This window comes from Manis pentadactyla, chromosome 7, assembly GCF_030020395.1.
Source record: "Manis pentadactyla isolate mManPen7 chromosome 7, mManPen7.hap1, whole genome shotgun sequence".
Classification (NCBI taxonomy): Eukaryota; Metazoa; Chordata; class Mammalia; order Pholidota; family Manidae; genus Manis; species Manis pentadactyla.
The window spans coordinates 65,352,485-65,375,813 of NC_080025.1; the positions used below are offsets into that span (position 1 = coordinate 65,352,485).

The following is a 23,329-nucleotide window of genomic DNA, read 5'->3' on the forward strand; positions in this document are numbered from 1 at the left end:
TGGATTCAAGCCAGATAAGAGAATTGACACATGAAAGAAGTAATAAGAAATAAAAAGGATAAAGAAAAACCTAAATATTTGGATTAAGTTAGGTAATGACCAGAGTGGGATATTTGTCTAGGTTTTCTAAAGCATTTCAATTATTGACAATGACAAGTCTGAGAGTGATCATGGGACTGGGTACCTGAAATAAGGAGAAGGACAAAAAAGCAGGCACAGAAGATTTCAAAGAACTGATCAGCCATGATATTGGATCATTTCTGTGGAGGTTCAGTATGCCATGAAATATGCCAAGAAAAGTGGTGAAAATAAGACCTGTGAGCCAGAAATTAAAGTCATTGATGAATTTGAGGAAAACAATAATAGTTAATGGCTGTTAAAATCTGGTGGTACACTCCTCAATCTGGTACTTTGTTAAAGTGGGAAGAGACATATGCTGGAAGAGGAAGATATGGGAAATAAATCACTTAGTCCATCTCTAGACTCTTGAGATATTGGAATATGTTTGCAAATATAAGCTTCACAGCAGTGTTCTTTGAGGTAAAGAAAATTCCACTGTGCAAGAAGGTGAAAGGAATAGCATGGTGGAAGACACTTACACACATATCTTAAAACAGTGTCATGAACACTATGATGAAGTAAATTCAGGTTCCTACAGATGCAAAGAAGAAAGGAAGCTGCTCCAGGTGCAGAAGACTTTTGAGAAGACTTGGAGTTTGTACACTATGCTTGATGTTAACATTGTACAACCTATTTCCACTATTCTCCATCTATAGAAAGGTACATATCCCCCATGTGAACCCCAGATGTAATTCTACAAAGATTCCTCTGACTAGTCTAACAAGGACCTCACTGTTCTATAAATGCCTGTGGAGCTTTTTGTATGCAGTGTACATGTGGACAGGAATTAATAAACTACCATACATGGTTTCTCACAATATTTTACTTATATCTTTTCCCAGCTGGAATATGGGTTCTTGATGAGTGAAAACCATGTTTTACACTTCTTTAAATTCTTCCAAGTAATTTGCAGAGTGGACTCTACAGTTAAGTGCTGCATAAATACCTATTAATGAATCTTGATTAAACTGATTTAAGTGCTAATTACTTTGGTATGACTGGGAAATATCTTACCTATTCAAAGACATTAGGCCTGATATAGTTTCACATAAAAATTAGCACTATAATTCAGTAAAACAGTATGCTTTGGTTTCAATATATTGAAATAAAATATATGCTAAGTGAATATTGTGATGGAAAAACACTATAACATGTTGTATATATATTTTGAATATCTGAGTGGTATAAGGGTGATTTGATGTCATAGACAACCTTAGCCACCACACCTCACTAGATTATCTATGTATTTGGGCAGACTTCAAAGGTAAGAAAAGAAAGAGCAATCAAATTTGTCCCCCTCACCAATATACACCATCAATTTATACTTCCATAGATGTATCAACTTTTGAATATTATTTATTACTGATATCACCAGTGTCAATCACTTCAGTTGATGTTAGCTCTTTCTCAATTTCCATTTCCATTTTCAAGTGATTTACATAAATTCTTTCATTTCTCCTTGTGAGTTACTGTTCACTATAATTTACTTGCAAATACTTTTTGTTGTCTGGATGTTATGAAAAATGAAAGAATAGCTATTGCAATACCTGTGACATGGTTTACTCTTTGCCCTTACCTGAGGATTTCCAGGCAGTAAGTTTGGCTTTGTGTCTGGTTTTTGGTCACTGTTCAATAGGTTTCTGTGCCTATAAAAAACATTAAATAAATAATGTAAATATTTGTTTAATCTCTAAAAATATATTTTAGATCTCATATGTATAAGTAATAAATAATTCAATATTTTAGTTTTATAAATAAGTAAGTAAACAAACACTATGTAATGCTATATACGAGTAAGCTTTAAATAGGCCTGTGATAGCTTCTCCAATGTAATAAATCACAATGATTTTACATTTTTAAGGACAGTTTAAAATGAGTGTTTTTATTATTAATACTTTCAGATAGTATCTTTTCTTCTAGATTGAAATAGTGGATCTTGATGCTGTTCTAAAACAAATTTATACATTTATCTTAGATTCTTAAAAAAGTTTATTTGTTCTCATTCCTTTAGTATTTATACTTCCTTATCATTAAATAAACAATTTGAAAATAGTAACAGCATTATACAGTTGGCAATAGAATACCAGTAGTAGATCTTAATGTTTATCTATGACTCTGATTTTGCTCTCTCCTATGTCCTCATGCCTGCAATAGTATTAGGTGATCAATAAATATTAGGGATTTTTATTGTAGTATAGTTGACATTCAATATTATATTAGCTTCAAGTGTACAACATCATGACTCAACAATGATATAAACTACAAAATGTGTAGTTACCATCTGTCACCAGTTTTAGTACAATATTATTGACTATATTCCCTATGTTGTACTTTTAATCACTGTGAGTTGTTTTATAATGGAAGTTTGTGCCTCTTAATCCCCTTCACATATCTCACCCCTCCACCAACCTGCATTCCCTCTGGCAACCACTAGTTTGTTTTCTGTATTGTGACATACATTTATGGCAACTATATATTGTATATTTATTCCTTCTGCTTTTTTAATTTGTTCATTTGTTTTATTTTTTTAGCTTGCACATGTAAGTAAAATCATGTGGTATTAGTCTTTTTCTGTCTGGCTTATTTCTCTAAGCATAATACCCTCTAGTTCTTTCCCTATTGTCACAAATGACAAAATTTCTTTTCTTTATGGCTAAGTAATACTATATATAGTATAATATATAATATTATATAATATATATGTATATGTATGTGTGTATATACATATGTATATATATATGTATGTATGTATATATATACCACATTGTGTGTCACATTGTGTGTGTGTGTGTGGGTGTGTGTGCATGGGTGTGTGTATGGATATCACATCTTTATCCATTAATCTACTGATGAACACTCAGGTCACTCCCATTTTTTAGCTATTGTAGATAATGCTGTGATAAATATAGGTGTGCATATATCTTTTTCAATTAGTGTTTTCATTTTTTTTAGGTATATACCCAGAAATAGAATTCTGAGCCATAAGGTATTTCTATTTTTAATTTTTAAGTAACCTCCATGCTGTTTTCCATAATGACTGCATCAGTTTACATTCCCACCAACAGAGCACAAGAGTTCCCTTTTCTTTCTCCACATCCTTGTCAACATTTACTTGTTTCTTGTCATTTTGATACTAGCCATTCTGACAGTCATGAGATGATATCTCATTGTAGTTTTGATTTGCATTTCTCTGATGATTAGTGATATTGAGCATCTTTTCATCTGTCTGTTGACCATCTGTATGCCTACTTCGGAAAATTTTCTATTCAGTTCTTGTGCTCATTTTTTAGTTGGATTATTTGTGTTTTTGGTGTTGATCTATATAAGTACTTCATATGTTTTAGATATTAATCCCTTATCATATATCATTTGCAAATATCTTGTCCCATTCAGTAGGTTGTCTTTTAGTTTTATTAATGGTTTCCTTGCTGTGCAGAAGCTTTTTTAGGTTGATGCAGTCCCAACTGATTATTTTTGCTTTTGTTTCCCTGGTCTGGGGAGACATATCCAAGGAACAATTTCTAAGGCCTATGCCCAAGTCTACTGCCTGTTTTCTTTTAGGAGTTTTATGGTTTCAGATTTTATATTTTAGGTCTTTAACTCATTTGAAGTTTATTTTTGTATATGATGTAAGAAAGTGGTCCAGTTTCATTTTTTGCATGTAGCTATCCAACTTCCCAAAGCCATTTACTGAAGAGACTTTTTCCCCATTGTATATTCTTGCTTCCTTTGTCAGATATTAACTGACCATATAAGTGGGGGTTTATTTCTAGACTATTCTGTTCAGTTGACCTATGTGTCTATTTAGTTCCAGTACTACACTGTTTTGATTATTATAGCTTTCTAGTATAGTTTGAAATCAGGGAGTGTGGTACATCTAGTTTTCCTATCTCAAGATTGCTTTGGCTGTTTGGGGTCTATTTGTTGTTCCAAACAAATTTTAGGATTATTTGTTCTAGTTCTGTGAAAACTATTTTTTATAGGATTACATTGAATCTGTAGATTGCTTTAGTTATATGGACATTTTAATAATATTAATTCTTCCAATCCATAAGAATGGCATATCTTTCTATTTATTTGTGTCAACTTCAGTTTCTTTCATCAATGTCCTATAGTTTTCAGAGTACAGGTGTTTCACCTTCTTAGTTAAATTTATTCTTAAGTATTTTATTCTTATTCATGCAATTGTAAATGGAATTATTTTCTTTATTTCTCTTTCTGCTAGTTCATTATTAGAATATAGAGATGCAATGTATTTCTGTATGTCAATTTTTTATCCTACAAACTTTACTGAATTCATTTATTAATTCTAATAGTGTTTTCATGAAGTCTTTAGGATTTTCTATATATAGTGTCATATTACCTGCAAATAGTGACAGTCTTAGTTGATCCTTGCCAATTTGGGTGATTTTTATTTTTTTTCCTTCCTAATTGCTGTGGCTAGGACTTCCAGTACTATGTTGAATAAAAGTGGTAAAATTGGGCACTCTTCCTGATCTTAGAGGAAAAGCTTTCAGTTTTCACCATTGAATACAACAGTAGCTGGGGTTTGTCGTATATGGCTTTTATTATGCTAATGTATGTGCCCTCTCTTCCCACTTTGTTGAAAGTATTTATCACAAATGCATGAATTTTTTCAAATGCTTTTTCAGCATCTATTGATGTATGTATTTTATGGCTCTAAACTTGAAATTTAATGATGTGTTAAGGACTCAAATCTTAAAGCCTAAAATTTTTTTCTTTAAAGTACTAAGTTGTCTTTTACCTAGGTACCTGCCCAGGCTCCTTGGTAGTAAGACTTAGACCAATCTGCTGATGTTTCTGACAGTAGGGAAAAAATCTTGAACAGGAAGGAGAACTATAAAGGAACAAAAGCAGATAAAGTTTTTAAAAAGAACCTGAGTGTTTATTTTTTATTAAAATTGCCAAAACTGTCAAAATCGATTATCTGCTTTCATATTAATCAAATAGCATTGGGCTTCCTGGTTAACACTCCCTGCACAAGAAAGTAAATAAATACATAAATACAATCTAAACAAAATGCCACTTAATAAGTATTTATTCTGTATATGAAAGTGAAAATAATATCTTTAAACAATTTTCACAAAATTTTCATTAAAAAAGTATCAGCTCCTTAGATGCTAAAGATATTTGAGATTACTATGCCATTTCGATAATGAGAAGGGGGAAAAGAAAAGCTATGAATATGGTTGATGGCATTGGAATACTAGGGAGAAGTCCCTAGTTTAACAGATCCTGTGGTGTAGCAATATAATTCTGTCAAGCTCTTCTTGGTAATGGCATATCTGTACATCCCGTTCCATGATATAGGATATCACATCAGAGATGCATTAGAGAGTGGAAAATAGGTATAACACAGACTTTTAAACCCACTTATTACACTTTCTTAGTTTACTATCTTTTTCACACAATGGTTTTAATTTGAAAAACCATTTCATAGGGAAAGAGCATTAGTTTTGAACCACAAGCTCTTGGTTAACATCCTGTATCCAAATCTAAAACAGTGATGCTATGACCTATCTCTCACTTTTGTTGTGATTATCAGCAAGGTTAACATTTGTAAAACATAGAAATAATAGGTGCGCAATTAATTTTCTCCCAATTTCTTCTCTCCAATTCCACTGTGGCCTTTAAAAGCATCTTTGATAGACTTAATGACTAATGAATAAATTTAAATAGAAGCAGCAATTCAAATCTTACTCTTTGAAGAGGCACCATGCAACAGCATAGAGACACATCATAAAAAGAACTCCTGTTAGAGTTAGCACTGCAGGAATCCAGTTATCAGGGCTCCAATAATATGAAATCTTTATTAAGACAGAAGTGGTAATCTGAGAAACATAATAAATATTTTTAAGTATTTATAGTGGTACAAATGATAAAAATGAATAATATATGCTGAGTAGAGTGTTTTGTTCATTTCACTGTTTCTTCTTATATTAAAATGAGATTATCACCTGATACTTACCTGAAAAAATTTTAAGAACACAAACATAACAAGTTACAAGGAATAATAAATTAACATCTCTTTCTGCCACCAAAACTAAATGTCTTTCCTTAGAAGTCTATGTCTTTGTTTGTAATATTGCCTCTTGACACCTTTTTCCTGCCCTGGTGAACCACTGGTGAAGGCTTGTTCACTTACCAACCAGGGTTATCCTCCATCATGATTTGCAAACCTGACATCTGGGAAGAAATTACCACATATCTTTGTTTGGATTTCTACTATAAGATGTAGAATAATTTACCACATTTATTTCCTTTAATTGTGACTCTTCTTCTGGGAAATAAAAGCCTATTAAATAAGGACCATTATTGCTTATCTGTAGAGATATGGATTCTATAGAGTTCTTGGCACAGATAAGATATTAATGAGTTTTGGCAAAATGACCAATTGAATGACTCAGAGAGTTCTGAACAGGACGAAGTATTATTTTAAAAAATGGGTTTGCCCTTTTTGTTCCCTATCATAAAAGCAGAATTTTTTTTTTTCAGATAAGCTCCCATCTAAAACGTTACCATTTAATAAGAAGCTGGTTATGTAGTTTAACGTAGATTTTAATTTCCATGATTGAGCAACATTACCAGCAGATGGCAGCATAAGATAGGATACATCTTGTGAACACAGCTGTTAGGTGTACCATTGCTTAAAGTCAGTCATGGGTTGGTTTCACAGAAATCAAAAAAGGAAGATAGATCTTTGCAAACAAGGTAACACCAGCAGCAGTGGTAACAGAAACAGCATTATTTACATAAGTCAGTAAGAGGAATCCTGATTATTGAATTTTGGTAGTTGTTGGGATTAGATAACATGACAACACATTCTGTTTTGTACTACAATCTGGGCATGTCTGGACAAAGAAATAAAAAGACCAGACCAGGTTTCAGCAGTATCAGTTGAAATATTGTGGCCTTATGTTCCTAAACAAATAATATATTGCATTTACAAGTGATAAACAGACCAAAAGGATGGCAATTTGGTGATGTCTTAATCACCTAGTTCTATTTTCAGCTCATTAAGATAAAATATACCAACCAAACATACTTGGAAAAAATGCCACTACTAATATAAAAAAAGAGATCCGTGGACTAAAACTGTTAAGTGAGCTAGCTTTCTTTCTTTCTCCTTTCCTTTCTTTCTTCTTTCCTTCCCTCCTTTTTCTTTCCCTCCCTCCTTCCTCTTTCCCTCCCTCCTTCCCTCCCTTCCTTCCTTCTTTCCTTCCTTTCTTCCTCTCTCTCCCAATAAATATTTATTGAACACTTACAAAACCTAAACATTGGGCATCAGAATCACCATATAAAGGAAATTTGAAACTTTGAAACTAAAAGGGGTGGGAGTAGCATTTATTTAACAGCCGCTATGTACCATGATTGATGCTAAGCATTTTAGCTATGTTATTTCAGTTTCCTTTAATGCCAATCCCAAAAGATAGGTGTTCATTGCTTCCAATTTACAATTGGGAAATGCAGTCCAGGGAGCTTCTGTGTGTTACTTAAAGTTGCACAGTTACTAAGTGGCAAAACTGGTGGTCACAAATACGTTTGTGTATCTCTAAAGACTACATTCTCTCCAGTAAATAATACTGTCTCCCAAGAAAATGAGGATATTATGAGAGTCTTGAGAAAAAAATCAATTCCTATACCACAGAAAAATAATTATAATTTTTTCATGGGAATTCAGCTGTATAAATTTAATTAAAGGGATTTGAAAATTGCGTACAGGTTAGAGGGAAGACTCGTCCTTATTTTTTGTACTTGGTTTGCCTGAGAAAAACAGTAGACTCCGCAGCCTCTTTATTCTCTGTCTTTACTGCCCTGCTTCTCTCCCTCACACAGACCAAAAATATCTAGAGCTATAAAAAAGAAAGCCACATCTATTTTTTTCAATATTTCAAAGTCTAAGATGAGTTTATGTAACTCCGGGGTGGGGGAATATGTTCCCAGCCCTGGGCAAAATACCTTTGAAACCAAAATCAGTCAAAGGGAGAAATAAAGTGGGAGAATCTCATTTATTGCTTACAAACAGTCATCCACTTCTGCTTGCCTGTGTCACTTGCAATCCAGCTGCAAAAAGGGACCCCACCCAACCTCTCTGGTCCTTGCATGGACTACTTCTCTCCTCCCCTTGGAAACACCTACTGATATGGAGATGCACTAAGGCCAGGTGAGAGATTCTGGAAATACTGCAATTTTACCCACAGTTGGAATATTACTTTTTTAGAGGAATTATGTAAAAAGAGCATAGTCTTTCTACAGGGATTAAATACAGTATTACTGAGTTGTATTTACATAACATTTACTACAAGAGCTTTCATGCCTCATTTGATCTTCGCAACACCCTTTGTGCAATACATATAGCTATTCTAATCTCTTTAGTAATCCGTGTGTTACCGGGTAGCTGCATCTGGAGAGGTGTCTCCCTGTGCACTAGGTGAAGCATGAGGAGAAACCCCAGCCTGGATGGGTAAGGATTCTTGACTCTGGACAAGAAAGAATTCTCAAACAGGTCAGACGAGGGTAGGTAAAGAAGGAACTCATTAAAGCAAGAGCAGCAGGGAATGCCAGTTGCCCTGCAGGCAGAAGAGAACAGGAAAGTGCAGAGGGAAAGAGGGAAAGTTCTCGGCCTAGGGCAGATTCTCTTGCCAACTCCTGAAGCCCGGGTTACCTGGGTCTGCTTGGATCTGCATGGCATGGGGACTCGCCCCTACCACTCCAGGATTTGGGGGAGCCATAGAGCACAGGATGGAGTGAGATTATGTTTTGAGAACTTCCCAAAGAAAGGAGATTTTCAGGTAGGCTACTAAGAGCAGATTGCACAGCTGCAGTTTCTTCTGGGTCACCCAGGTGATGGAAACACGCAGGCCCAAATCTGAGCTCTTAGCAGCCTCTTCCTACTTGTTAGGAGTAAAGCAGAGATAGAGTAAAGACTTGGAAATAAAATGAAATAGCAAAGAGACAAACTACAGTAATTTGAGCAGTGAGAAAACTTTATTTGAAAGTACTCATTTAAAGAAAGGAAAGTGTGGGCGTCCTCAGAGATGAGGCACACTGAAAGTTTGGGGATTCTGCCTTTTAAGTCTTTCAAAAATGGGGCAAAGGGCAGAGGGGAGGTTGTTGGGTGTAGGTTTGACTTGTGGTCTCAAGATGCCTATCTCTGGTGAGAGACACCATGTCTCCTTTCCTCTATTATTAGTCTTCCAGCTAATTTTGCTAAATAAACCTAACACTAGGGATTTACTTACTCTGTTCTTCTCCAAGATAGTGGTTACCCTCAAAGAGTGAGGACATATCAGTTAAGATTGCTCGCCCTGCCTTAAGGTGGGCTGTTCGATTATTGTCTGATTACCAGAGAATATGTTAGGAATTTTACTTCTTAACTCTCAGCTTTTTAAAATGGAATCTTAGCCTTAAGATGGAGTTCCTCCTGTTCTTACTATACTGTTTATATCTCAGCATTTTTCATCATAGGCAGGAAAAGTTAACCATGATGCTTGTCCCATGTCCCTGCCCTACCTCGCATGTACACAAAAAAGTATTTAAATATGTATTATGCACAGGCTTGGCTCTCTCATTTACATATATTTTTTCAATTGGTGACTCAAAATAAGTTTTTAAAACAGGCTTTGGGGGTAGCATTTGATACTCCCAGTGCATCCATAGCACCTTTTGTTTTAATTGATTTTAATTTTGGGGGGTCCTGAGTAGACAATAATCATAAGGACAAGGACACTCATCCCTGCCTTCTTGCAGTATCAACCTAACCAGCCTTGCTACCCATTCTTCCAAAGCCATTCTATCCTTCACTCTGCCTGTATAATATTCATCCTGAAACTACTCATTTACACAATTCCCAGGAATCTAAATAGGTTTTGCATTGTCCATAAAACAAAGTCCAAAAGTCACAGCTTTGATTCCAGGCCTGTGTCAGTCTACCTAATATCTACTTTTCTGCATTTACCTCTGGCCAACCCTCCTTAGACGGTCTTAGACAGTTTTTCTCCTTTCAGTAATAGACCATGTACTTTCATACCTGCATCCCCCATTTTCCACCATTTCTAAATGTATTTGCTTCTTACTCTATCCATCAAAGACCTACACAAATTTCAAATATCTCTTCTTGGAAACTTGTAATAATCTGTGATGTTGTCTGTATTACCTACCATATATATATTTACTCTTTCTTTGCAGCACTTGTATTAATGACTTGTAATCGATTAATTGCAAATAAATATATATGCTTACTGTGGTTTATAAGTCTTTGTATTTCATGACTCCTGCCGATCTTTTCACATTATTTCACTTTTCTCTAACTCCACACTGGTCAGAAGACTGCTCAAACCTCAACCATTTCTTCCTGCTTCTACTACTTACTAAGTCTGTGACTTTGCAAAAGTTATTTAAACTCCTAGACTCCCAGTTTTCTCCTTTAAATGTAGACAAAGAAGGTAGCATATCTTATAAGGAAAATTATTGAGATTTGATTTACTTATTATATTATAAAATTCTGAAAATCATTTTAGATCATGTATATATTATTGTGCAAGCTATTCTTGTTTTATTTTACATTTTAAATATAGGTTGAAACATTTTTTGTATTGCTTATGGGCTTGCTTAAGCAGAAACCATGATACTTTTATAGTTGAAAAATTTAGCAGTTACTCCTCCGTGTCATGAGCATGAGGAGTGATGAAATAAATGGCTAAGGATTGACAGGACGCTGGACTATGTATGTCATCAGACATTTACCTCATGATTAGGTAAATCACCAGTGAAAACAAAAGAATTTCCCATCTGTTATTTGGTCATGTACTAAGCTTCTCACAGCTGTGTGCAGTTAATTTGGTTTGATTCATAACCTTAATTACTTAACTTGTTATATGTTACAAAAAAGACAATAGCAATGTTCTTCCCTGTCATGAAGTCTTCTGTCATTGGGTATTAGAGTCACAGCAGATGTGCAAGGCTATAACCTGGCAGAGTACAATTTATATAGATCTTCTGACTTTTAAATTATTTTATTTAACTCTCATTGAACAAGTCTGCCAATAAGAAATTCTGATGCAAGTTTATGTAATAGTTGCTTCTCATGCTGTGTATCAAATACTTCAAGTAAAATATAGACCAGATTTCTATAGAACGTAAGTAATTTTTAGTGGTAAGACACTGGTAATTGAAGCAGAAATGCTGTGGGTATTTTTTCCCATTTGCCAAAAGTATTATAAAAAGTAATAAATATTATCAAATACATTTTTAAAAATATTAGTATGTTAATGAAAAAAAAATTCCCCCATAGTCAGGAACTGCAAATGAGAAGGAGAGTGTAGGAAAAGAAACATAATTTTCCCTCCACCCATCCAGGTTCTAGGCTCAGCTTCCTCTGTAATAGAAGACAGATGAACAGAAAAAACAAAACAAAACAGTAGTTTAATAACATGTATAACTCCTCTATACCTGAGAGATGCCCAGGAAAACTGAGTAACTCCTGGACACGGCCCATACCACTGTCTTAAATACCATCTCCAGCTAAAGACAAAAGACGTTGGTGGGTGGGAGAGCCAGCTGAGAGGCTAGCAGGGAAAGCACAATCAACAAAGGTAAGGTTAGGTCTTTGCCTTTTCTGCTGATACATTTCTAGAGATTTGATCATCTTCCTCTTCCTTGTACTTCCTGAGTCAGTCCTCCTGAGTCTTCCTGAGATGGGAGCCCCTTACAAATGGGGAGCATAGGTAACTTCCACTCTGTTTGCAGAGCTTTCCCTGTGTCTGCTAGTTCTTAAAAGTATTCAGCCTAAGGTCGAATAATCCTTATGCCAAAGAGCCATATTTTGGAGAGGCAAATTCTAGAGGTTAATAACCTTATTAGCCATCACTTATGCGTAATGTTTTCAAACAACCTGTTCTTGTGTTTTCAGCCAATTAATATACATTTGTAAAATGACTAATATAATATACTACGTATTACCTCCTATGCTTTGGGTACTGCACTAGGAGAGTCTTCTGAAGTAGCTTTGAATAATCCCTATTGATAGATTAGAAACTGAGGCTCACAGGTGGTAAATAACTCAACCCAGTTTCACAGTTGTTTAAAAACAAAGGTCAAATAAGTAAATTTAAATATCAAACTGATTGTATTCAGTGATGTGAATCAGGCAGTATCCATCTAGCAAACAGTAAAGACCTCCAAGGAACTTATAAAATGTAAGCCTTTTATAGGCAGAAGGGGACAGAGTCAAGGAAATAGCATATTACCTCATCTTTCTTTGGGAATGGAAGGGGTCTATCAGGCAGATTACTTCATTATACTGACCAGAAAATTCCAGACTGACTGGTTAAGATTACATTCCTGGGAAGGACTGAAACTGCAATTAAGTTACATACTAACCTTGGTTTGCTGATGTGGGGCTTAGCACAAATGACTCCATTTTGGTCCTGTTGTTTTTTTTTAACAGTTATTGAGTGGAAGACCTAGGATTCAAACCAAGATCTTTCTTATTTCTAAGGCCACACTCTTTCTGTTACACAGCTTGGGCCTTAAGGGTGCTTACTGTCTATGTACATCTGTTTAGGCAGAATCTATGTGAAATCATGTTGATATTATTTCTTTCATTTCAAACTTTTATTTGAAAAATTTACTTCCTTTTCTTTAGAAGGCCTGGTCATACTATGAATGAATGAGTATGGTGAAAGAATTTAAAAAGTGATGTCAAAATATTTCCTGAGCATTCATATTTATTAAAAAATTAACTCTTTTTTTCTTTTACTAAGATATCACTACTAAAGCTTCTTACTCATTCTCATATCTGAGGTGCTAATTAAATAACTATGTTATACAAATGAGAATAAATGCCAAAAAAAAAACCATGGAAAAATTATTTAAAAGTGTAAAGACAGAAACTCAAAATAATTGTTTGCACAACTATAATTTTCCTAGAATTAAAGACAGGATCATTAGCAAAAACAATTTATTTAGGGAAGTAAAGTCTTTTTAATCAGTTATTTGTCTCACTTTGATTACCCATTTTATTATTCTTTTTTTTTTTTTTTTTTTTTTTAAATAATTATTTTTTATTGAAGGGTAGTTGACACACAGTATTACATTACATGAGTTTCAAGTGTACAACACAGTGGTAGAACATTTATGTACATAATTCTAGGTTCCAGCTATCACCCTACCAGGCTGTTACAATATCTTGACTATATTCCTTATGCTATACATTACATCCCGGTTACTAATTTATTTTACCATTGGAAGTCTGTCCTTTTTTTTGTGAGGGCATCTCTCATATTTATTGATCAAATGGTTGTTAACGACAATAAAATTCTGTATAGGGGAGTCAATGCTCAATGCACAATCATTATTCCACCCCAAGCCTAATTTTTGTCAGTCTCCAATCTTCTGAGGCATAACAAACAAGTTTTTACATGTAGAACAAATTCTTACATAATGAATAAGTTACATAGTGAACAGTACAAGGGCAGTCATCACAGAAACTTTCGGTTTTGCTCATGCATTATGAACTATAAACAGTCAGTTCAAATATGAATACTCATTTGGTTTTTATACTTGATTTATATGTGGATACCACATTTCTCTCTTTATTATTATTATTTTTAATAAAATGCTGAAGTGGTAGGTAGATACAAGATAAAGGTAGAAAACATAGTTTAGTGTTGTAAGAGAGCAAATGTAGATGATCAGGTGTGTGCCTGTAGACTATGTGTTAATCCAAGCTAGACCAGGGCAATAAAACATCCACGTATGCAGAAGATTTCTCTCAGAACGGGGGGGTGAGGTTCTAAGCCTCACCTCTGTTGATCCCCAATTTCTCACCTGATGGCCCCCCTGCGACTGTGCCTGTCTTAGGTTGTTCCTCCCTTGAGGAATCTTACCCGTCTCTGGCTAACCAGTCATCTTCCGGGGCCATACAGGGAAATGTGAAGTTGGTAAGTGAGAGAGAAGCCTTTTTGTTTGAAAAAGTTAGCTTTTTACTTCTTTGCATATTTATGCCCTGTGGCTTCTATGCCCAGCATTTGTCTTGAGGAATCTTTACCACTTGGAAGAATTATGATACTCGGTAAATTTGATATGAGGCACGAATTCTATTTAAGGGTTGTAATTAGGAAGGAAGAAGAAAAGCTGTAGAAGTAGCAGGCGGAAGAAAACATGGGAAGATTGATTATTTCTTTGACATATCTTCTTGTAGAGTAACTTCAGCATATATAGGTTTTAAGCTACTACTTAAATTGCGCACACACATTAACATAATAGGAGTATAGTTACATAACCAAAGCATATCTGTAATTACCAGCCATCTGCAGTGAAACCAAGAAAACCAGTTAGGCACCCTAGGCATTTGTGAAAACTTATCTATGATATGGTGGATATTGTCCAACTGAACTTGAACAGTCTGAGAGAAATCAGACAAATTAAAACAACCCATTCCTGGGGACTGTTCACATGCCATATGTTCTTTTAACAGTAAATAGTCTGTAGTTGTAAGAGTTTGGAGCGCTACAATTTGCGCTTCTCCAAATTCTTGGTTGAGTTCCAACAGTATAGATCCAGTCAAATTTGTTGTTTTACTGTATGCACAGGCCAGCTTAGATATCTCCTTCCTCATTCCCATGGCAAGTCCAGGAACTGGTGGGATGAGTGCATCTACAGCTGTAGCAGTGCGTGGATCTTTGTTGGGGTTTTTTGATGATCATCTTCTGGCATCAGTCTTCCAGAGAGTGCAGATGTTGGAAGTTCTTTTTCATATCGTATCTTAGTTCATTTTCGGGGTAGCCCAATTAGGCTTTGATCCTCTGTATAAACACAAACAGACCCTTTGCCTACACTTTTATATGCCCTTTATACCCTTGTGTAGAACTCGTTGGAGGTTACCACACAGGAACTGCCTTTTTTTTTTTTTTTTTTTTTGCTATCACTAATCTACACTTACATGACGAATATTATGTTTACTAGGCTCTCCCCTATACCAGGTCTCCCCTATAAACCCCTTTACAGTCACTGTCCATCAGCATAGCAAAATGTTGTAGAATCACTACTTGCCTTCTCTGTTTTGTACAGCCCTCCCTTTTCTCCTACCCCCCCATGCATGTTAATCTTAATACCCCCCTACTTCTCCCCCCCTTATCCCTCCCTACCCACCCATCCTCCCCAGTCCCTTTCCCTTTGGTACCTGTTAGTCCATTCTTGAGTTCTGTGATTCTGCTGCTGTTTTGTTCCTTCAGTTTTTCCTTTGTTCTTATATTCCACAGATAAGTGAAATCATTTGGTATTTCTCTTTCTCCGCTTGGCTTGTTTCACTGAGCATAATACCCTCCAGCTCCATCCATGTTGCTGCAAATGATTGGATTTGCCCTTTTCTTATAGCTGAGTAGCATTCCATTGTGTATATGTACCACATCTTCTTTATCCATTCATCTATCGATGGACATTTAGGTTGCTTCCAATTCTTGGCTATTGTAAATAGTGCTGCAATAAACATAGGGGTGCATCTGTCTTTCTCAAACTTGATTGCTGCGTTCTTAGGGTAAATTCCTAGGAGTGCAATTCCTGGGTCAAATGGTAAGTCTGTTTTGAGCATTTTGATGTACCTCCATACTGCTTTCCACAATGGTTGAACTAACTTACATTCCCACCAGCAGTGTAGGAGGGTTCCCCTTTCTCCACAGCCTCGCCAACATTTGTTGTTGTTTGTCTTTTGGATGGCAGCCATCCTTACTGGTGTGAGGTGATACCTCATTGTAGTTTTAATTTGCATTTCTCTGATAATTAGCGATGTGGAGCATCTTTTCATGTGTCTGTTGGCCATCTGTATTTCTTTTTTGGAGAACTGTCTGTTCAGTTCCTCTGCCCATTTTTTAATTGGGTTATTTGTTTTTTGTTTGTTGAGGCGTGAGAGCTCCTTGTATATTCTGGACGTCAAGCCTTTATCGGATGTGTCATTTTCAAATATATTCTCCCATACTGTAGGGATCCTTCTTGTTCTATTGATGGTGTCTTTTGCGGTACAGAAGCTTTTCAGCTTAATATAGTCCCACTTACTCATTTTTGCTGTTGTTTTCCTTGCCCGGGGAGATATGTTCAAGAAGAGGTCACTCATGTTTATGTCTAAGAGGTTTGTGCCTATGTTTTCTTCCAAGAGTTTAATGGTTTCGTGACTTACATTCAGGTCTTTGATCTATTTTGAGTTTACTTTTGTATATGGGGTTAGACAATGGTCCAGTTTCATTCTCCTACATGTAGCTGTCCAGTTTTGCCAGCACCACCTGTTGAAGAGACTGTCATTTCGCCATTGTATGTCCATGGCTCCTTTATCAAATATTAATTGACCATATATGTCTGGGTTAATATCTGGATTCTCTAGTCTGTTCCATTGGTCTGTGGCTCTGCTCTTGTGCCAGTACCAAATTGTCTTGATTACTATGGCTTTATAGTAGAGCTTGAAGTTGGGGAGTGAGATCCCCCCTACTTTATTCTTCTTTCTCAGGATTGCTTTGGCTATTCGGGGTCTTTGGTGTTTCCATATGAATTTTTGAATTATTTGTTCCAGTTCATTGAAGAATGTTGCTGGTAGTTTCATAGGATTGCATCAAATCTGTATATTGCTTTGGGCAGGATGGCCATTTTGACGATATTAATTCTTCCTAGCCACGAGCATGGGATGAGTTTCCATCTGTTAGTGTCCCCTTTAATTTCTCTTAAGAGTGACTTGTAGTTTTCAGAGTATAAGTCTTTCACTTCTTTGGTTAGGTTTATTCCTAGGTATTTTATTTTTTTTGATGCAATTGTGAATGGAGTTGTTTTCCTGATTTCTCTTTCTGTTGGTTCATTGTTAGTATATAGGAAAGCCACAGATTTCTGTGTGTTGATTTTGTATCCTGCAACTTTGCTGTATTCCGATATCAGTTCTAGTAGTTTTGGGGTGGAGTCTTTAGGGTTTTTTATGTACAGTATCATGTCATCTGCAAATAGTGACAGTTTAACTTCTTCTTTACCAATCTGGATTCCTTGTATTTCTTTATTTTGTCTGATTGCCGTGGCTAGGACCTCCAGTACTATGTTAAATAACAGTGGAGAGAGTGGGCATCCCTGTCTAGTTCCCGATCTCAGAGGAAATGCTTTCAGCTTCTCGCTGTTCAATATAATGTTGGCTGTGGGTTTATCATAGATGGCCTTTATTATGTTGAGGTACTTGCCCTCTATTCCCATTTTGCTGAGAGTTTTTAACATGAATGGATGTTGAACTTTGTCAAATGCTTTTTCAGCATCTATGGAGATGATCATGTGGTTTTTGTCTTTCTTTTTGTTGATGTGGTGGATGATGTTGATGGACTTTCGAATGTTGTACCATCCTTGCATCCCTGGAATGAATCCCACTTGGTCATAGTGTATGATCCTTTTGATGTATTTTTTAATTCGGTTTGCTAATATTTTGTTGAGTATTTTTGCATCTACGTTCATCAGGGATATTGGTCTGTAGTTTTCTTTTTTGGTGGGGTCTTTGCCTGGTTTTGGTATTAGGGTGATGTTAGCTTCATAGAATGAGTTTGGGAGTATCCCCTCCTCCTCTATTTTTTGGAAAACTTTAAAGAGAATGGGTATTATGTCTTCCCTGTATGTCTGATAAAATTCCGAGGTAAATCCATCTGGCCCGGGGGTTTTGTTCTTTGGTAGTTTTTTGATTACCTCTTCAATTTCGTTGCTGGTAATTGGTCTGTTTAGATTTTCTGTTTCTTCCTGGGTCAATCTTGGAAGGTTATATTTTTCTAGGAAGTTGTCCATTTCTCCTAGGTTTCCCAGCTTGTTAGCATATAGGTTTTCATAGTATTCTCCAATAATTCTTTGCATTTCTGTGGGGTCCGTCGTGATTTTTCCTTTCTCGTTTCTGATACTGTTGATTTGTGTTGACTCTCTTTTCTTCTTAATAAGTCTGGCTAGAGGCTTATCTATTTTGTTTATTTTCTCGAAGAACCAGCTCTTGGTTTCATTGATTTTTGCTATTGTTTTATTCTTCTCAATTTTATTTATTTCTTCTCTGATCTTTATTATGTCCCTCCTTCTGCTGACCTTAGGCCTCATCTGTTCTTCTTTTTCCAATTTCGATAATTGTGACATTAGACCATTCATTTGGGATTGCTCTTCCTTTTTTAAATATGCTTGGATTGCTATATACTTTCCTCTTAAGACTGCTTTTGCTGTGTCCCACAGAAGTTGGGGCTTAGTGTTGTTGTTGTCATTTGTTTCCATATATTGCTGGATCTCCATTTTGATTTGGTCATTGATCCATTGATTATTTAGGAGCGTGTTGTTAAGCCTCCATGTGTTTGTGAGCCTCTTTGCTTTCTTTGTACAGTTTATTTCTAGTTTGATGCCTTTGTGGTCTGAAAAGTTGGTTGGTAGGATTTCAATCTTTTGGAATTTTCTGAGGCTCTTTTTGTGGCCTAGTATGTGGTCTATTCTGGAGAATGTTCCATGTGCACTTGAGAAGAATGTATATCCCGCTGCTTTTGGATGTAGAGTTCTATAGATGTCTATTAGGTCCATCTGCTCTACTGTGTTGTTCAGTGCTTCCGTGTCCTTACTTATTTTCTGCCCAGTGGATCTATCCTTTGGGGTGAGTGGTGTGTTGAAGTCTCCTAGAATGAATGCATTGCAGTCTATATCCCCCTTTAGTTCTGTTAGTATTTGTTTCACATATGCTGGTGCTCCTGTGTTGGGTGCATATATATTTAGAATGGTTATATCCTCTTGTTGGACTGAGCCCTTTATCATTATGTAGTGTCCTTCTTTATCTCTTGATACTTTCTTTGTTTTGAAGTCTATTTTGTCTGATATTAGTACTGCAACCCCTGCTTTCTTCTCACTGTTGTTTGCTTGAAATATGTTTTTCCATCCCTTGACTTTTAGTCTGTACATGTCTTTGGGTTTGAGGTGAGTTTCTTGTAAGCAGCATATAGATGGGTCTTGCTTTTTTATCCATTCTGTTACTCTGTGTCTTTTGATTGGTGCATTCAACCCATTAACATTTAGGGTGACTATTGAAAGATATGTACTTATTGCCATTGCAGGCTTTAAATTCGTGGTTACCAAAGGTTCAAGGTTAGCCTCTTTAGTATCTTACTGCCTAACTTAGCTCGCTTATTGAGCTGTTATATACACTGTCTGGAGATTCTTTTCTTCTCTCCCTTCTTGTTTCTCCTCCTCGATTCTTCATATGTTGGGTGTTTTGTGCTGTGCTCCTTCTAGGAGTGCTCCCATCTAGAGCAGTCCATGTAAGATGTTCTGTAGAGGTGGTTTGTGGAAAGCAAATTCCCTCAGCTTTTGTTTGTCTGGGAATTGTTTAATCCCACCGTCATATTTGAATGATAGTCGTGCTGGATACAGTATCCTTGGTTCAAGGCCCTTCTGTTTCATTGTATTAAATATATCATGCCATTCTCTTCTGGCCTGTAGGGTTTCTGTTGAGAAATCTGACGTTAGCCTGATGGGTTTCCCTTTATAGGTGACCTTTTTCTCTCTAGCTGCCTTTAACACTCTTTCCTTGTCTTTGATCTTTGCCATTTTAATTATTATGTGTCTTGGTGTTGCCCTTCTTGGATCCTTTCTGTTGGGGGTTCTGTGTATTTTCGTGGTCTGTTTGATTACTTCCTCCCCCAGTGTGGGGAAGTTTTCAGCAATTATTTCTTCTAAGATACTTTCTATCTCTTTGCCTCTCTCTTCTTCTTCTGGGACCCCTATAATACGGATATTGTTCCTTTTAGATTGGTCACACAGTTCTCTTAATATTGTTTCATTCCTGGAGATCCTTTTGTCTCTCTCTATGTCAGTTTCTATGCGTTCCTGTTCTCTGATTTCAATTCCATCAATGGCCTCTTGCATTCTATCCATTCTGCTTATAAACCCTTCCAGAGTTTGTTTCATTTCTGCGATCTCCTTTCTGGCATCTGTGATCTCTTTCCGGACTTCATCCCATTTTTCTTGCGTATTTCTCTGCATCTCTGTCAGCATGTTTATGATTCTTATTTTGAATTCTTTGTCAGGAAGACTGGTTAGGTCTGTCTCCTTCTCTGGTGTTGTCTCTGTGATCTTTGTCTGCCTGTAGCTTTGCCTTTTCATGGTGATAGGAATAGTCTGCAGAACTGGGACGAGTGACGGCTGGAAGGACTTCCTTTCTTGTTGGTTTGTGGCCCTCCTCTCCTGGGAGAACAGCGGCCTCTAGTGGCTTCTGCTGCGCAGCTGCGCGCAGACAGGGTTTCTGCTTCCTGCCCGGCTGCTATGGAGTTAATCTCCGCTGTTGCTGTGGGCGTTGCCTGGCTCTGGCAGCTACTCCAAAATGGTGGAGTCGTGTTGGAGCAGGAGCTGCTGGGAGGCTATTTATCTCCGTAAGGGGCCTCCCTGCTCCCTGCAGCCCAGGGGTTAGGGTGCCCAGAGATCCCGGATTCCCTACCTCTGGATTAAGTGACCCGCCCTGCCCCTTTAAGACTTCCAAAAAGCACCCACCAAAACAAAACAACGACCACAAAAAAAAAACAAGAAAAAAAATTTTTTTAATTAAAAAAAAAAAAAAAATTTTTTTTTAATTAAAAAAAAAAAAAAGGTTGTCGTTCGTTTTTCTTTATTCTCCGGTGCCAGCCTCAGGCCTCTGCTCACCGGTCTTTCTGCCCTGTTTCCCTAGTATTGGGGTCCCTGTCCCTTTAAGACTTCCAAAAAGCGCTCGCCAAAACAAAGCAGCAAAAAAGCAAAAAAAAAAAAAAAATGGTCGCGCGCTTTTCTTATGTCCTCTGTCGCCCAGCCTCCAGTGCCTGCTCACTGTTCTTGCTGCCCTGTTTTCCCAGTATCGAGGGCCCTGCACTCTGGCCCGGATGGCTGGGGCTGGGTGTTCGGCAGCCCTGGGCTCCGTCTCCCTCCCGCTCTGCCTTCTCTTCTCCCGCCGGGAGCTGGGGGGAGGGGCGCTCGGCTCCCGCGGGGCCGGGGCTTGTATCTTACCCCCTTCGCGAGGCGCTGGGTTCTCTCAGGTGTGGATGTGGTCTGGATATTGTCCTGTGTCCTCTGGTCTTTATTCTAGGAAGGGTTGTCTTTGTTATATTTTCATAGATATATGTTGTTTTGGGAGGAGATTTCTGCTGCTCTACTCACGCCGCCATCTTCCGCCCCTCCTACCCATTTTATTATTCTTTTGATTTTTCTTATTTTATTTTTTTTGTTATCATTAATATATAATTAAATGAGCAGCATTGTGGTTACTAGATTCCCCCCATTATCAAGTTCCCCACCATATACCCCATTACAGTCACTGTCCATTAGCATAGTAAGATGCTATAGAATCACTACTTGTCTTCTCTGTTGTACAGCCCTCCCCGTGAACCCCCCACAATTATGTGTGCTAATCATAATGCCCCTGATTCCACTTCTTCCTCCCTTCCTACAGCCCCCCTAACCAGTCCCTTTCCCTTTGGCAACTGTCAGTCCATTCTTGGGCTCTGTGAGTCTGCTGCTGTTTTGTTCCTTCAGTTTTTTATTTGTTCTTATACTCCACAGATGAGTGAAATCATTTGATACTTGTCTTTCTCCACCTGGCTTATTTCACTGACCATAACACCCTCTAGCTCCATCCACATTGTTGCAAATGGTAGGATTTGTTTTCTTCTTATGGATGAATAATATTCCATTGTGTATATGTACCACATCTTCTTTATCCATTCATCTACTGATGGACACTTAGGTTGCTTCCATTTCTTGGCTATTATAAATAGTGCTGCGATAAACATAGGGGTGCGTATGTCCTTTTGAGACTGGGAAACTGCCTTCTTAGGGTAAATTCCTAGGACTGTAATTCCTGGGCCAAATGGTATTTCTATTTTTAGTTTTTTGGCGAACCCCATACTGCTTTCCACAATGGTTGAACTATTTTACATTCCCACCAGCAGTGTAGGAGCGTCTCCCTTTCTCTGCATCCTCGCCAGCATTTGTTGTTCCTATTCTTTTCTATGTTGGCCAACCTAACTGGTGTGAGGTGATATCTCATTGTGGTTTAAATTTGCATTTCCCTGATAATTAGCTCTGTGGAGCATCTTTTCATGTGCCTGTTGGCCATCTGAATTTCTTCTTTGGAGAATTGTCTGTTCATATCCTCCACCCACTTTTTAATCAGGTTATTTGCTTTTTGGGTGTTGAGGCATATGAGTTCTTTATATATTTTGGATGTTAACCCCTTGTCAGATATGTCATTTACAAATATATTCTCCCATACTGTAGGATGCCTTTTTGTTCTGCCGATTGTGTCCTTTGCTGTACAGAAGCTTTTTAGCATGATGTAGCCCCATTTGTTCATTTTTTATTTTGTTTTCCTTGCCCAAGGAGGTGTGTTCAGGAAAAATTTGCTCATGTTTATATTCAATAGATTTTTGCCTCTGCTGTCTTCTAAGAGTTTTATGGCTTCATGAATTGCATTCAGGTCTTTGATCCGTTTCAAGTTTACTTTTGCGTATGGGGATAGACAATAATCCAGTTTCATTTTTCTGCATGTAGCTGTCCAGTTTTGCCAACATGGGTTGTTGAAGAGACTGTTATTTCCCCACTGTATGTCCATAGCTCCTTTATTGTATATGAATTGGCCATATATGGTTGGGTTTATATCTGGGCTATCTAGTCTGTTTCATTAGGCTATGGGTCTGTTCTTGTGCCAGTACCAAATTGTCTTGATTACTGTGGCTTTGTAGTAGAGTTTGAAGTCAGGGAGTGTAATTCCTCCCACTTTATTCTTTCTTCTCAGGACTGCTTTGGCTATTTGGGGTCTTTCGTGGTTTGATATGAATTTTAGAACTATTTGCTCTAGGTCGTTGAAGAATGCTGTTGGTATTTTGATAGGGATTGCATTGAATCTGTAGATTGCTTTAGGGAGGATGGCCATTTTGACAATATTAATTCTTCCTAGCCAAGAGCACGGGATGTATTCCATTTATTGGTATCTTCTTTAATTTCTCTAATGAGTGTCTTGTAGTTTTCAGAGTATAGGTCTTTCACTTCTTTGGTTAGGTTTATTCCTAGGTACTTTATTTTTTTTGATGCAATTGTGAATGGAATTGTTTTTCTGATTTCTCTTTCTTTCTGCTAGTTCATCATTGGTGTATAGGAATGCAACACATTTCTGTGTATTAAATTTGTATGTCACCATTTT

At 36.9% G+C, this 23,329-nt stretch overlaps 1 protein-coding gene across 2 annotated transcripts in view; it reads right to left on the reverse strand.

Annotated features, from left to right (window-relative positions):
* Positions 1 to 1,547: 1,547 nt before the first annotated feature.
* Positions 1,548 to 23,329, reverse strand: part of LOC118935427 (cadherin-related family member 3-like) — a 116,761-nt gene continuing 94,979 nt past the window's right edge. For both annotated transcript variants that reach the window (XM_057504456.1, XM_057504455.1), the window contains exons 20-22: positions 5,842 to 5,972; positions 4,886 to 4,978; positions 1,548 to 1,766 (exon numbers count right to left, since the gene is read on the reverse strand). In XM_057504456.1, coding sequence (XP_057360439.1) covers positions 1,604 to 1,766; positions 4,886 to 4,978; positions 5,842 to 5,972 — 387 coding nt within the window. In that variant the 3' untranslated portion in view covers positions 1,548 to 1,603. The remainder of the gene's footprint in view (positions 1,767 to 4,885; positions 4,979 to 5,841; positions 5,973 to 23,329) is intronic.